The following is a 12,990-nucleotide window of genomic DNA, read 5'->3' on the forward strand; positions in this document are numbered from 1 at the left end:
TGTTATCCCCTGGATTTTGTACTGTACCCCAGCCTGAGGCATAGGATGCCCTTTGACCAGGGGGAGATAAATTTAAGCACTGTAATATTCAGTTTCCAGTTGCTGCTGGCATTTGTATTACTACAGCGTGACTGGAATTTCTTTACTATTTCTTACAATTGAACCAAGTACTGGTTTTTTCTTAGGTCAAGAATTTTTGTCTGAAGGACCATAGAGGACGAGGGAGGACCCTGTTGATGTTCAGCAGTAATAATTGTTTCTAACTCCCAGGCAGGGAGGGGCAGAGCTTACATAATGCTGTTTTGGGTGGATTATAGTGGATAACGCCAAAGTAATAGTTAGCAGAGCAGCCAAGAAGTTTGTGTCATGTCATTCTGCTCAAATTTAGAATTGACAAAGCTGAAGAAACTAGTGAATTTGTAAAATATTATCGAAGTACCGAAATGGAGCAAACTTGTGTCATTCATTTTTGTAGAATGAGAGAGTAGTTTGGAAGTGACCTCAAGGATCAGCTAGTTCAGTTGTCTGACCATATGAAGGATTCAGTGTTCCTAAACCATTTCAGACAGATGCCTATCCATCTTTTTCTTGACAACCTCTAATGAAAGAGATTCCAGAACTTCCCATGGCAGCTGCCATGTCCTTCTATTCTTACAGTTAGATCTGTTCTAAATCTGCTTTCCTGTAATTTAAATCCTTTGCCTCTTGCCCTGCCATCTCTTGCTAGGCAGAAGGCAGGGCAGAGTGGCACCTTAGAGACTTACTGGTTTAGAGAGTCATACACTTTTGTAGGTGACAGTCTACTTCATCAGATGCTATGAATGGACTTGCACTGTTTAGAAAAGTGAATCCTATGCTGGTACAGACAATTGGCATGCAAGTCAGTTCAGAGCATCTGACAAAATCAGTTGTGGCCTACAAAAGCTTGTGCCTCTCTGAACCAGTTAGTCTCTATGCTGCTACTATGCCGTGGCTTCTGCTGACTTCAGACCTACCCTCTCTGCTGCGAAAATAATCTTTCTTTCTGTTCTATATCAAATCCTTTCAGATATTTGAAAACTGCTACCATATCCCCGCTTAATCATTTTTTCTTCAAAACATACTTAGTTCCTTCAACCTTTCCTCATGTGGCTTGCATTCTAACCCATTTATTATTGTTTCCATCTTCTTTGGACTTCTTCCAGTTACTCTTATGTTCTTTTTGTAATTTGGTGCCCAGAACTGGACACAGTGCTCCAAATGAGGCTTAATCAGTGCCAAGTAGAACGGTACTATCACCTCCTGCTAATGCAACCAAAATTATATATCATATATATAACTATATATAATATAAATAAATATATATAAATAATATAATTCTATTTATATATATATATATATATATATATATGTATACACGTATTTTTATACGTGTATATATATATATATACACGTCATATATATAATTTTGGTTGCATTAGCAGGAGGTGATTGTATCGTTCAACTTCATACTTTGTAGACCTCACCTGGAACACGGAGTCCTGTTCTGGGCACCGGATTACAAAAAGGATGTAAAAGTGTGTGTGTGTGTGTATAGACATAGATATCTATATCTGTGTGTGTGTGTGTGTGAAACTCCTGCCTTATCTTGAGTTTTGGATAGACTGTAACCCCCAGTTCCTTCTCAGCAGTACTACTGCCAAACTCCTTCTCCACCCCTCTTTCTATACTTGTACATTTGTTTTTTCTTCTCTATATGTCGCATCTTAGGTTTGCCTTTCGCTCCTACAATCAAGAACTCTTTTGTGTGGTCATAATTTCTAATAGGAGAGCACATTAGCACTAAATGTGTATATTTTAACTTGATCATTCTTAAATTTAGTGGTTTTTGTATATAACAATATTTTCCTGTACATATAAACTATTTTATATCAATACGTTATAGCGTATACACATAGATCAACTAACAAACTAGGCAGGAAGACAAAAAATATATCAATATCATGGTTGATTTTTTATTTATATCAGCTGCATACAGGCTAGTTCTGCAATTTAGCAAGATCCCTTTGACTTGATTCTGTCTTCCAAAGTGTGTCAACTCACCCAGTTTTGTATCATCTACAAATTCCTATCCCAAGTGAACATCGTATCCCAGCACCCAAGTCATCAATAAAATGTTAAACATCAAACACAGAACCCATCCCTTTGGAAGCCCACTTGAGAAATCCTGTCCAACCTCAGTCTGCAAGTTAGTTATTCTTTGTCTGCAGTTATTTGATCAAATATGTATTTAGCCAGTGATAATTCTATGTAACCCACATTCCTCTGCCTTATTTATGAGAATGGCTTGTGATACTATCAAAAGCCTTACTGAAGACCAGATGCATTACTATCCATCTCACTCCCCAGTTAACATGTCAAAGAAAAAAATCAAGTTGGTTTGGTATGATTTGTTGGCTGCTAGTGATTACCCTTTCATTCTCAAGATGTTTACAAATGTACTGTTTTAAAATTTCCTTGAGTAGCTTCCCAGATATTGAAAACAGACTGAATATCTTGTGCTCACTTCTCTCTGCCCCCCCCTCCCCCTTTTTAAAGAAGGTTCTATGTTAGTTCTCCTCCAGTTCCCTGGGATCTTGCCTCTTATATATGAGTTCATAAATATTACTGTCAGTGGCTCCAAGATTTCTTCAGCTAATTCCATCAGCTGACTGGGACAAATATTAACAGGCCCACCTGATTTAAATTCATTCAGATAAACCAGTATGTTCTTGGACGTGTTCTTTATTTCAAATGTTCTGCGTCTCTTTTCTTCTCCTTGCTTATATGAATTTGGTTAGTTGTCCAGTCACATTTTCTTTTTCTTTCCATTTTTTTTGGGGGGGGGAGGGGGGGAGGGGGTTGGATGAAAAGCAAAATAGGCAGAAGGCAAGTCCATCATCTTTCCATCTTTCATTAATAGCACACTTTATCTGTTGGGCGGTTTATGTAGTAGTTCATCTTTTTCATCTGACTTTTATGTAGAACCACTCTGCTTCTTGTCATCTTTAACATATCTAGCCATTTTTATTGAGGGTAGCCTTTGCTTTCCTAATTTCCCTACACATTTCTGCTATTCTTTTGCATACTTTTGTAAAAACAAACCCTTCCTTCCATTACATATATGCAGCTCTTTTCAATACTTATCTATTTTCAGATAGTGACAAAACACGTTGGGCAAAAAAATCAGTCTCTTAACATCAAAGAAAATCATAAAACCATACAGACAACCACCCAAGAAAGTATTCAGAAAAAACAATACTAACAATTTTTTCTAAGAAAAATTTAATGGGGGAGTATTATGCCACAGTACTGTTGTTTTTTTTTAGGTAATATCACAAATTACCATACATGTAACACTTCAGACATAAACCACTGTACATGTACATGCATATATGCATATTCCACACAAAAGGCTTATATGATCTAGCATGTACATACCTCTGTCTTTGCTTTAGTCATGTTTATTGCCTAGAACAGACATCATGTTGTGTTATAAAAGCTACACCAACAGTTTAAGAATTGTAAGTTATATTGTGTACATTGATTATATAGATCTATGTAAATAAAAAAAGTGGCTGTCTCATTTGGACATGGTATGTGTGATATGATTTTTCAATAACAATTATGTGAATGGTCATCTGTTTTGTTAGTTTTTGTCTAAATTTAGTTGTAATTCCTACATGGGTGTTACAATCTCATTCTGCTCCTGTGTGTTCATGGGCTATTTTTTGTCAGATTCAAGTTCAAATAATAATTATTCAAAATGATGAGGAGAGCTAAGTTGTCTCTGTTCACTAAGAAAACATTCAGAGCACAGATGGAAAATATTCACAAAAAAGTGAAATTTGGATGAGAAATAACAAAATTTATTTCTATGTCTGTGTTTTGTCAAAATGTGCCTCTGGTTAGACACCAGGGCTGCTGGCACTGGGAAACAGGAATAGCTGACAGATCTGAGCAGTTCTGTCAGCAAACCTCAAGTAGCTCTAAAAGGTAATTTTAAATAAAAGGAAACTCTTAGTTTGCTTAATTTTAGAAGTTCAAAAGTAGCTGATTTTTTAACTGTATACAGTTGAGTGTTTTTCAGAGAGAGAAGTTTGGAATGTTTGTAGAGTGTGCTGCAAGCTAGAGAAACGTAAGAAAAACATGGTACAATTTTTTTTTTCTAAAGAGCAAAGATGCTTTCTTATAGAAATTTAGTAAAAATTTTGCTGTGAAAGAAATGTCAAGACTCATTTGTCTTCCAAAGTGTCATTTGTGACAAATTCAAAATATAAATTATTTAACTGTGAAACAAACTGTCTTTAATACCTCTTCTAAGTTCACTTAGCTTTGAAGATGCTACAAATGCTACCTAATGCAAAATTGGTGCTTGAAGAATGAACCATTTACAGGGGTTTTTTTATTAAGCTTTAATTTGAAAATATTTTATTTAGACTAGGAAATTATATTATATTTTCTGTCTTCCTGCCTAGTGTAATATTCTATCTGTGTGTATATGCTATAACATATTGATATAAAATAGTTTATATGTACAGTAAAATAGTTCTATATATCAAATCACTTAGTTTAACAATGATCAAGTTAAAATATAGGAATTTAGTGTTAATGTGGTCTCCTATGAGAAATTATGACCACACAAAAGAGTTCTGGATTGTAGGAGGAGTGAAAGCTTACCTTAGTTGTATAATTAACTTGACAATACAAATGGCTAACATCTTTCTAACATGACAGATCCATTGTATTTGTCATAGTATAATATATATACTAAATATGAATGATTTTTCTTCTATTTCTAATTCTATTGTTTTTGAAAGTGGACCAGTTGTTTTGTTCTATTCTGTCTTTGTTTTATTTTCTTTTTTTGCTTTATTGAAGAAAAAATGTTAAGAGTGGCTTTATAGTTGTACTGAGAAAAAAACTAGAAATGAAACTACAAGATATTCTAGACAAGGTTTGAACTTTTTATTAAGTACAGTATTACATACAAAATCAGTTGCAAAATCAAGTACTCAAAAGCTAGGACATGCTGCAGGATTCCAATACAATCTTATTTTGGCCAGCTTCTGTGTACACATTGTTACAGAATCTTGCCCAAGAATCACCTACAGTGTCCATAGCAGACTCAGGAGTAAACCCCTCACATCACTCAAATCAAATCACTCAAATCAAAAGAGACATGTTTACAAAATTAAGCATGATTCATGTAGAAAAAAACTTTACACGAGAACAGAATTAAGTGCATCATAATGTGTATACACAAAGCAGCTGAATTGAAGTTGTATAATTAACTTTTTTTGTGACATGTCCTAATTTTGGATGCAAATTTTTGCAACATATATACATCTTTTTCTTTCCAATTTCTAGATGTTTTAAAAATCTATACAACCATAATATATATAAAAAGCATATCATCCTCAGAAACTGTATTTGATCTACATAGCCACCAGCAGGGTTTGAATTTAACTTTTCCACATCAGACCTAAGAGAGCAATGGGTAGTTGTAGTAGGAATTACCCACTGTTTAAAGAAACTACTAAGGGAAAAATGTAACACACATCTTTCCACCTGCTTACAATAGACACCAGTTTGCCAAATCTGGGGGAAGGGAGGGTTGACAGTGACAGTAAAAGATGCTTCTCTCCCTCTGTCAAATTTCAAGTTTCTGCTTCAGACAAATAAAGCAGTGAGGACATTTTAGCATCAACCAAATGATCTACTTTTTCAAACCTATTCTGAGATACTGGTCAACAATTATGCTGAGAATATGTTTTGGGAAATAACAGTTAGGCCAAATGTAAGTATGGAAAACTTAAGTTTAAATGGTTACAAGACTGGCAAAAATTTCAAGCAGTTGAAAATAAGGGTTTATAATAGAAAATGTTAGGCAACTTTAAAAAATAGACATTGCTGTGCCTATGATTGCTCTTCCTATAACAAGCACACTATCCACTAGAAAATGGTCTTTAATATACAGCCATTTACATTTTAGATGTATTACTTTTAGCTTCACTGTTCATTCATATTTTTCTGCTCCTTCAAGACAAACATACTGCGTGTGTCTATATGTGCATTCATGCCATCTTAAATTTACTGTGCAGTAAGTGGGAATAGGCCGGTGTTTACACATGCAGGCATTAAAGCACATTAGCGCTATATGTGGACTGACCGGGGAAAGTTAGTCCCCAGTCAGTCCATTCGTATAGTGTTACTGCACAGTAAAGCATCTACATGTGTGTTACTGCACAGTAAACAATAGGGTTTAAATTAGATACTTGCATGATACAGGTATCAAATTTATGCTCAAGTCAGTGTAAATCAGCATATTTATGTAGACACACATGCGTAGACACACGCCCTTACTGCACAGTAATTTCAGTTACTGTTCAGTAAATGAGCAGGTGTAGACATGCCCTCTGAGGCAAAACCTGCTTCTGATATAATCAATAAACACGGGACTCTGGTAAATGTATGCTTTGAAAAAAAATGAGGATACTTGAGTTATCTCAACCATTTTATTTAAATAATTATTTGGAACCCCTAACCTGTTGTTATAATCTAATATACAGTAAGACTGTGGTACCTTAGCTGATGAACTAGATGTTTCCAGTGAATTAAAATCTACTGCACAAGAGGTAAAATGTTAAATTTTAATTTTAATTGTCACCTTTGAAATTTTAAAAGATCTTTCCTTGTTCATTGCAAGGCAAAGGCATTGAGGATAGATTTAAATATAGGTACAGAGCTTCATGAGATATTTTTTTCCCTTATTAGTGCTACTTAACTAAACAGAGCACAAGTCTAGATTCTTTTTTTTATCTATGGAAGATTCCTGTTCATAACACACAAACTACGTTTTAAACCTTATTTGTTGATTCATTTGCATTTCCATGATGCCTAAGGAGTCATATCCATCATCAAGGACTTCATTGTGCAAGGCACTGGACAAACACAGAACAAAGGCCGTGATGTTGAATCACAGCCATCTCTTGTACAGAAGAGAGCAAATCTGTTTTTATTCTCTGGCAGACCAAAAGGTTGTAGGATATTTTTCCTGCTTGAATAACTCTGATTAATATCAGCCGAAAAGCGCATTAAACAGTAACAGTTGGGGAAATCTTAGATTTTCATTCTGGAATCTGCTCTTGTCTTTGCATCTGTAGAAATGCTGTTTGAATGTGCAAAAGAAAATAACAGTCTTTCCATCCTGACAAGAAAGAGAGAAACTTCCTATGACTTTCTAAGATGGGAATGTCTTTTGGATATCCTCAAGCTGATTGTATTTGAATGGGAAATCATGACACTTTAATCTCTAGTGAACACCTGGGGAGAATTAAACTGTATATGCAATAAAATACCAGTTGTTTATCCTTGGTAGCTCTCTTTTGTTTTCTTAAATACATACAAGATGGAAACCCCCAGACTTTCTTTAACTTTTTGCTGTAGAAAAAAACTGCTAAACAAAAACTGACATTACAGTAAACCATTTGCATTCATTTTATTTAATCTAACACAGATCATATTTCCAGTAGACAATAAATGTAATGCAGTGTTGACAGATATGTGGAAGTGGATATACAATTAGATGATGAAATCTGGTCAAAACAGTTCAAATCTCATTTTATGCCTTTGCACTGCTTTGAATATTAATATAAAATTCTTACCTGCTGGTATATGACCTGCTCACTACATATGTAAGATTTCCACTGCTCATTAAGTCTAGTGTTTAGGGAGATCACCCTACCAAAAAAAACCAAACAAACCACTGGGCAGCTAGGTTTGATTCAAATAATCAGTGAGTCAACAGGATTTTCTCCACTGCTTTATAGTGACTTTGAATAAAGACTTTAATGTATTGTTCTAGTTGCAGTGGGAAAAGGAGAAATAAAGGGCTTTTATGTCTCATATAACCATGTGCCTTGGAGCAAATGGATCTTAATGGGAGATAAAACTAAAGAACACTAGAATGTTCCCCAAGTCATTTCTACACCTAGGAGTAAAAATGCAGCTCACCTTGGAAAAACAGGACAGATTCAGATAACAGGACAAAAAATGGTGAAAAATTATTTTGAGAAAAAGGAACTGAGGACAAAGATCAGATAATTCCAAAATAAAATTGTCCATGAATATATCAGGGCTAAAGACAAAAATATTATCACAATATTAACCTAGTAACTGGCACCTGCTCCTCCTGCACAAAATAAAAATTTAAACAGACACATTGGCACCTAATGGATCTCTGCCTGCTCTTCACCCCCACCTCTGGCCTTCTCTTTCTTCTGCTCTCCATTGGCCTTGATTGACTCCATGTGGTAAGCAATTTTCCTGTTGCAGATGACCTTGCTACGGCTTGGTTATAATAAAGATGTTGTGGTGGGGAAAATATAAATGGAATTAATCTTCAGGTAAAGCAAGGAAAAAAGTAGTGCTTACTGCAGATTGGAATACAGTTAACCATCTAGCATGGGATTCCTTGGTACACCTTGAAACGTTTTGCCTGCTTTGTGTGAGGCAGATTGCCCCTAAGGGCTATCACTGATAAAAAGCCATTTTCATCCCTTCCATGTGGCTTTGGTATTAAAATCCATGGTGGAGCCCTAAATTTGAAAGGAAAATCTAAATCCATAGCATGATGCCATACTTTGGAAGTCATCATTTTGTAAACTACCTGGGAAAAAAGGGGAGAGAAACTAATGTAACAAAACACAAAAATAATTGAATGAACTAATCTCAGCACCTTTTCAGTTGTTATCATTTATTAGAGATGCATTTATGACTGGTGGGTAAAATACAGGCTGGGAAAAATTAGGGCTTTGCTTCTGACTTGTGAGGCAACAGGCTACATCTTTAGCTTCTCCATTTCTAAAAGGAGGATGAGTATATTGTGAAACTTAAGAAATGTGCATTAATTGCTTTGTGATATTTGCATTAAAGGCAGAGATTTTTTTCAAATAATTAACATTGAATTATATATAACTTATTAGAATAAAAATGCTGCCAAAGACTTCAAAGAAATCCATAAGGGGAATTTATATAAGTCTATCAAATTGATTTTAAAATGGACTTATACTATCAAATCTGTCTGCCCTTCCCCCCCCTCCTCCCCCCCCTCCCCCGAGCCTCAAAAAGCTTAATTTTAGTATCATAGAGCTAGAAGGGACTTCAGGAGCATCTAGTCCAGCCACTACCTGCTCACGGCAGGATCATCCTTTTCTAAACCATTCCAGCCATGTGTTCGACAAATCAGTTTTTACAAATCTCCAATGAGGAACATTCCACATCTTTCCTAAGTAGCCTGTTCCAGTTCCTAACCACTCTCATCATTTGACAGTTCTTCCTACTATCCAGCCTACATTTTCCTTTCTGCATTTTAAAGTTATTTGTCTTGTCCCCTGTGGACACAGAGAATAGTCTCTCATCAACCTCTTTATAGCATAACTTCTTCTCTATTTGAAGCCTGTTATCACATCTCCTCTCGGTCTTCTCTTCTTCGAGCTATGTAATTCCAGTTCTTCTGACTGTGAATAAATCTGTTTTCCCCTATCAGTATGTAGTCAGTTGCTTTGAACGTACCACTACATTTTCAGGTTAGATTGGCTGAGATTTCATAAAGTAATTATTTGAAAGTAAAAATGTCTTCCTTATGGGTATCTCATTAGGCAACATTGAATAAATAAGTTTTTGGTTTACAAAAAATCATCTCTTTAGGGGATATGTTTAAATTGCAATTCTGAAATTTGCCTTTATAGTCTCATTTTATAAAAAGTTGTTGTGTACAGTACTGTGCATACTGAAAGCCCAAGGCTTCTAGGCACTACCATAATGCAAATAATAGCACTTCTTCCTTTTCTAACAGGTCTATGGAAATGCAGGATCTAGCAAGCCCTCATAATCTTGTGGGAAGTAGTGATACTTCAGGTAGCTCCAAACTGGATAAATCTAATCTCAGCAGCACATCTGTTACAACAAATGGAACAGGAGGTAAGTATGAGACATCGTGGAGCGACAGAAATTTGCTACAGTTTAATACTGGCTAGCTTTAAATTAGCATTTTAACTGAGTGTTGAGTGTAAGGCTAGTATATCTGTCAGATCTCAGCAAAAATATGAACAACAGTAGAACAATTTTATGTTGTGCTTTTTACTGTTTAATTCTATATAACAATTTGAAACTGAATAAGAAAAGGCATTGGGCCTGAGTTCCCTTATCTCTTACGGTAAGTCAGTTGAACTCAAATATAACTTTGCTGGCTTCTTTGGATGTACACAGGGTGAGTGAGGGGAGGCCCATCAATATTTAATAGTCAAGACTGTTAAAAAAGAGTTAATTTCTGGAATTATTTGGTTTAAAGGAGACATTAATTTTCTATAATGTCTGTTATGTTTGTTGATCTGAATTAAGATATATTTTCTTTCTGATAATATATCATTGACAAATAATATACTATACAATCCTGCTGCACACCTGGGTTCATTTAAAAGCTGTAAACTTTGAAAAGAGTACATCAACATTTCTACAAGTCTTGATTTAGATACTTTAGTCACATGGTGCACATGCTAATTTCAGTTGTCTGCAAGTACGGAATGCGTAACATAAATAATGGTTGTAAGCTATAGCAAGCCTTTACCATATAATAAAAAAAAATGATTGTTGTTCTGTATCCTGCCATAAAGACATTATAGTTTAGAGAAAGTCTAGCTCTAGCAATGCATTCTACGTGAAGGACAGATTCTGATACCCTTGCCCTAGCAATTGGTCTAAATGCAATATTATGCTGTGGGAATAAGAGTATCAGACTCAGGAATGAAATGCAGGCCCTACTGATCCCCATGAGATTTGTACCTCTGACTTTATTAGAGCCAAGATTTCTCCTTTGCCTTTTCCAAGTTGTACATTAACAAACCCTTCTCTTGTGTTTTAAGACTTTAAACCAACATCTTTATAGTTCAGCTCTTTTGTCCAATGATTTACAGTTTTATTCACTTGTTTCTATTCAAAAAATTATTTCCATGTCAGTGAAAATTTACATTTGAGTATGAAGGGACTAGACCCCTGTAGAAAGGTCTTTTAGATTCAACATAGTTACATATACAAGTATAAATATTCTAGAATAAGAGATGAAAACTAGAAAAATACCTTTAAAAGCACTAATCATTATTTGTATATGTTATACTTACATAAATACATCAGCTAAAATAATACAAAAGCAATCCGGTGCAGTTAAAAAGACTTGGCTCAAAGTGCAAAAGCACTTACTTGTATTGAAGAATATTCATGTGCATTGAGCAGACTTTTAGACAATGAATCATTGTACCATTCCCATTCTCAGGAGACAACATGACTGTTTTAAATACTGCAGACTGGTTGCTGAGTTGCAGCACTCCCTCTTCTGCAACAAGTATGAGAGATCATGGTACAGTGCATGTGTGTGATTGTGTGGCTTCATGATTGCTGTGTAACATCTCTCTTATTCTGCTTTGTTCTTTTGTTCTGTGGTTTGAACATTTCTATGTGTTTTCTTACTCCTCAGAGTCCTTTCACAGAGCCAGATAAGTAGAAAGAAGCAGTACTTAACATTGATGTTATCATACCTGTTAAGCCCTTTTGCCAGCGACAAGAATCTTAGTTTACCTGGAATTCAGTTAACTGTACATCTTCATAGCCTGATGGCATTAGTTTCAGAGGGGCTGAAAACAGACAGCTCTGATTAATATCAATGGGAGCAGCAAGTCTCTGGAAGTCAGACCAACAGTTTTCTCACAGAATAACTACTTGTCTGCCTTTAGGGACTCCGCTCCACATATAAGGTTGATGTTATTATTATTTAAAGCATCTATACATATATGTATGTATAGATGCTTTATATATAGCCATATATATAGTGCCATAAATATATCTGGCACCTTAACAAACATTTGGCTAAATCCTCCAAGTATTTGCTGCTACTCAGTCCTTTTTTCTCATGTGTATTATTACTTTTATTTTGTATCATGATGATAGCCAGGAACTCAGTCATAGGTCAAGGCCCCATGCTACTATGTACTCCACAAACAAGTAACCAAAAAACAGGCCCTACAATGGGTTACACTTGGAGCTTATTTTAAATGTGGGTATGCTTTTTCATAACCATTTGCAGAACTTGGCTGAGAAGCATAATACATAAATACAGTATCATAGAGACTTTGACTTAGTCTCTGTATGTGTGATGGCAGTTTTGTACACACTCACTGATGGGTTTGAACTAGTAGTTATACCTGTGCCAAGTTTATACAGAAAAAATGTACGCTTTTGCATCTAACATTCCATTTTCAAATGTATGGTATGTCTTCACTTAGCGTTTTCTCAGGTTCTTAGGATATTGCCCCCAATATTTCCCCCCTCATCTATGAACAGAGATCTCTTGCCTAAGTCTGGCAGTGCTTTAAAGCCAGTCAGCTGGCTTGGCTGGAAGATGCCAGCTAAATCACTTGAGAGCTGATAGTCCTCCAAAATGCCTTTTCTCAGTTTTGCCCGTGTGCCTAGATGGACCAAATTCTCCTATAGCTCACAAGGAAAAACATCTCAGGAGCACAAAGAACATGAACTATGCCCTCCAAAATCCTTCAGTAAACTTGCATGACCATAGTATCATAGGGTTCACATTAACTCAGATATGGTTCTGAACAGTAGTTTTCTGAAATAGGCAATCCCAGGTACCAGTAACCCAAGGTAATTTTCTGCAGTGAAGAGACAGACATAGAAACTGATATCAGGTGTTTTGCTGAGCCACATTTTCAAATATATTCTATGAAGTTGGGTTCTCAGGCTTTAGGCAATCATAGTTAGGTATTGTGTATTTAAAATATCTCAAGATAACATATGAAATTTTGTTTAGGCCAAACAAACAGTTTAGCTTTAACCTATTGATCCCCACTGATCTGAAAGGCTTCCAAACCGATAGAAAAAAATCCTTATATTCTTCACCTTGGT

At 35.5% G+C, this 12,990-nt stretch overlaps 1 protein-coding gene and 1 long non-coding RNA gene across 15 annotated transcripts in view; one reads left to right on the plus strand and one right to left on the minus strand.

Moving 5' to 3' along the window:
- The window catches only part of EYA4 (EYA transcriptional coactivator and phosphatase 4), a 250,965-nt gene that overhangs the window by 158,319 nt on the left and 79,656 nt on the right, over positions 1–12,990 (plus strand). For 8 of the 14 annotated variants that reach the window (XM_059713238.1, XM_059713226.1, XM_059713237.1 and 5 more), the window contains exon 4: positions 9,878–10,002. In XM_059713238.1, the coding sequence (XP_059569221.1) occupies positions 9,878–10,002 (125 nt within the window). Of the gene's footprint in view, positions 1–9,877; positions 10,003–11,350; positions 11,420–12,990 lie in introns of all 14 variants that reach the window. The other 6 variants (XM_059713210.1, XM_019479622.2, XM_019479618.2 and 3 more) reach the window with 1 other exon arrangement.
- Positions 11,621–12,990, minus strand: part of LOC109281171 (uncharacterized) — a 174,188-nt gene continuing 172,818 nt past the window's right edge. The window contains exon 5 of the long non-coding RNA XR_009455002.1: positions 11,621–11,708. This is a non-coding gene — a long non-coding RNA (uncharacterized LOC109281171). The remainder of the gene's footprint in view (positions 11,709–12,990) is intronic.

This window comes from Alligator mississippiensis, chromosome 1, assembly GCF_030867095.1.
Source record: "Alligator mississippiensis isolate rAllMis1 chromosome 1, rAllMis1, whole genome shotgun sequence".
Taxonomy (NCBI): Eukaryota; Metazoa; Chordata; order Crocodylia; family Alligatoridae; genus Alligator; species Alligator mississippiensis.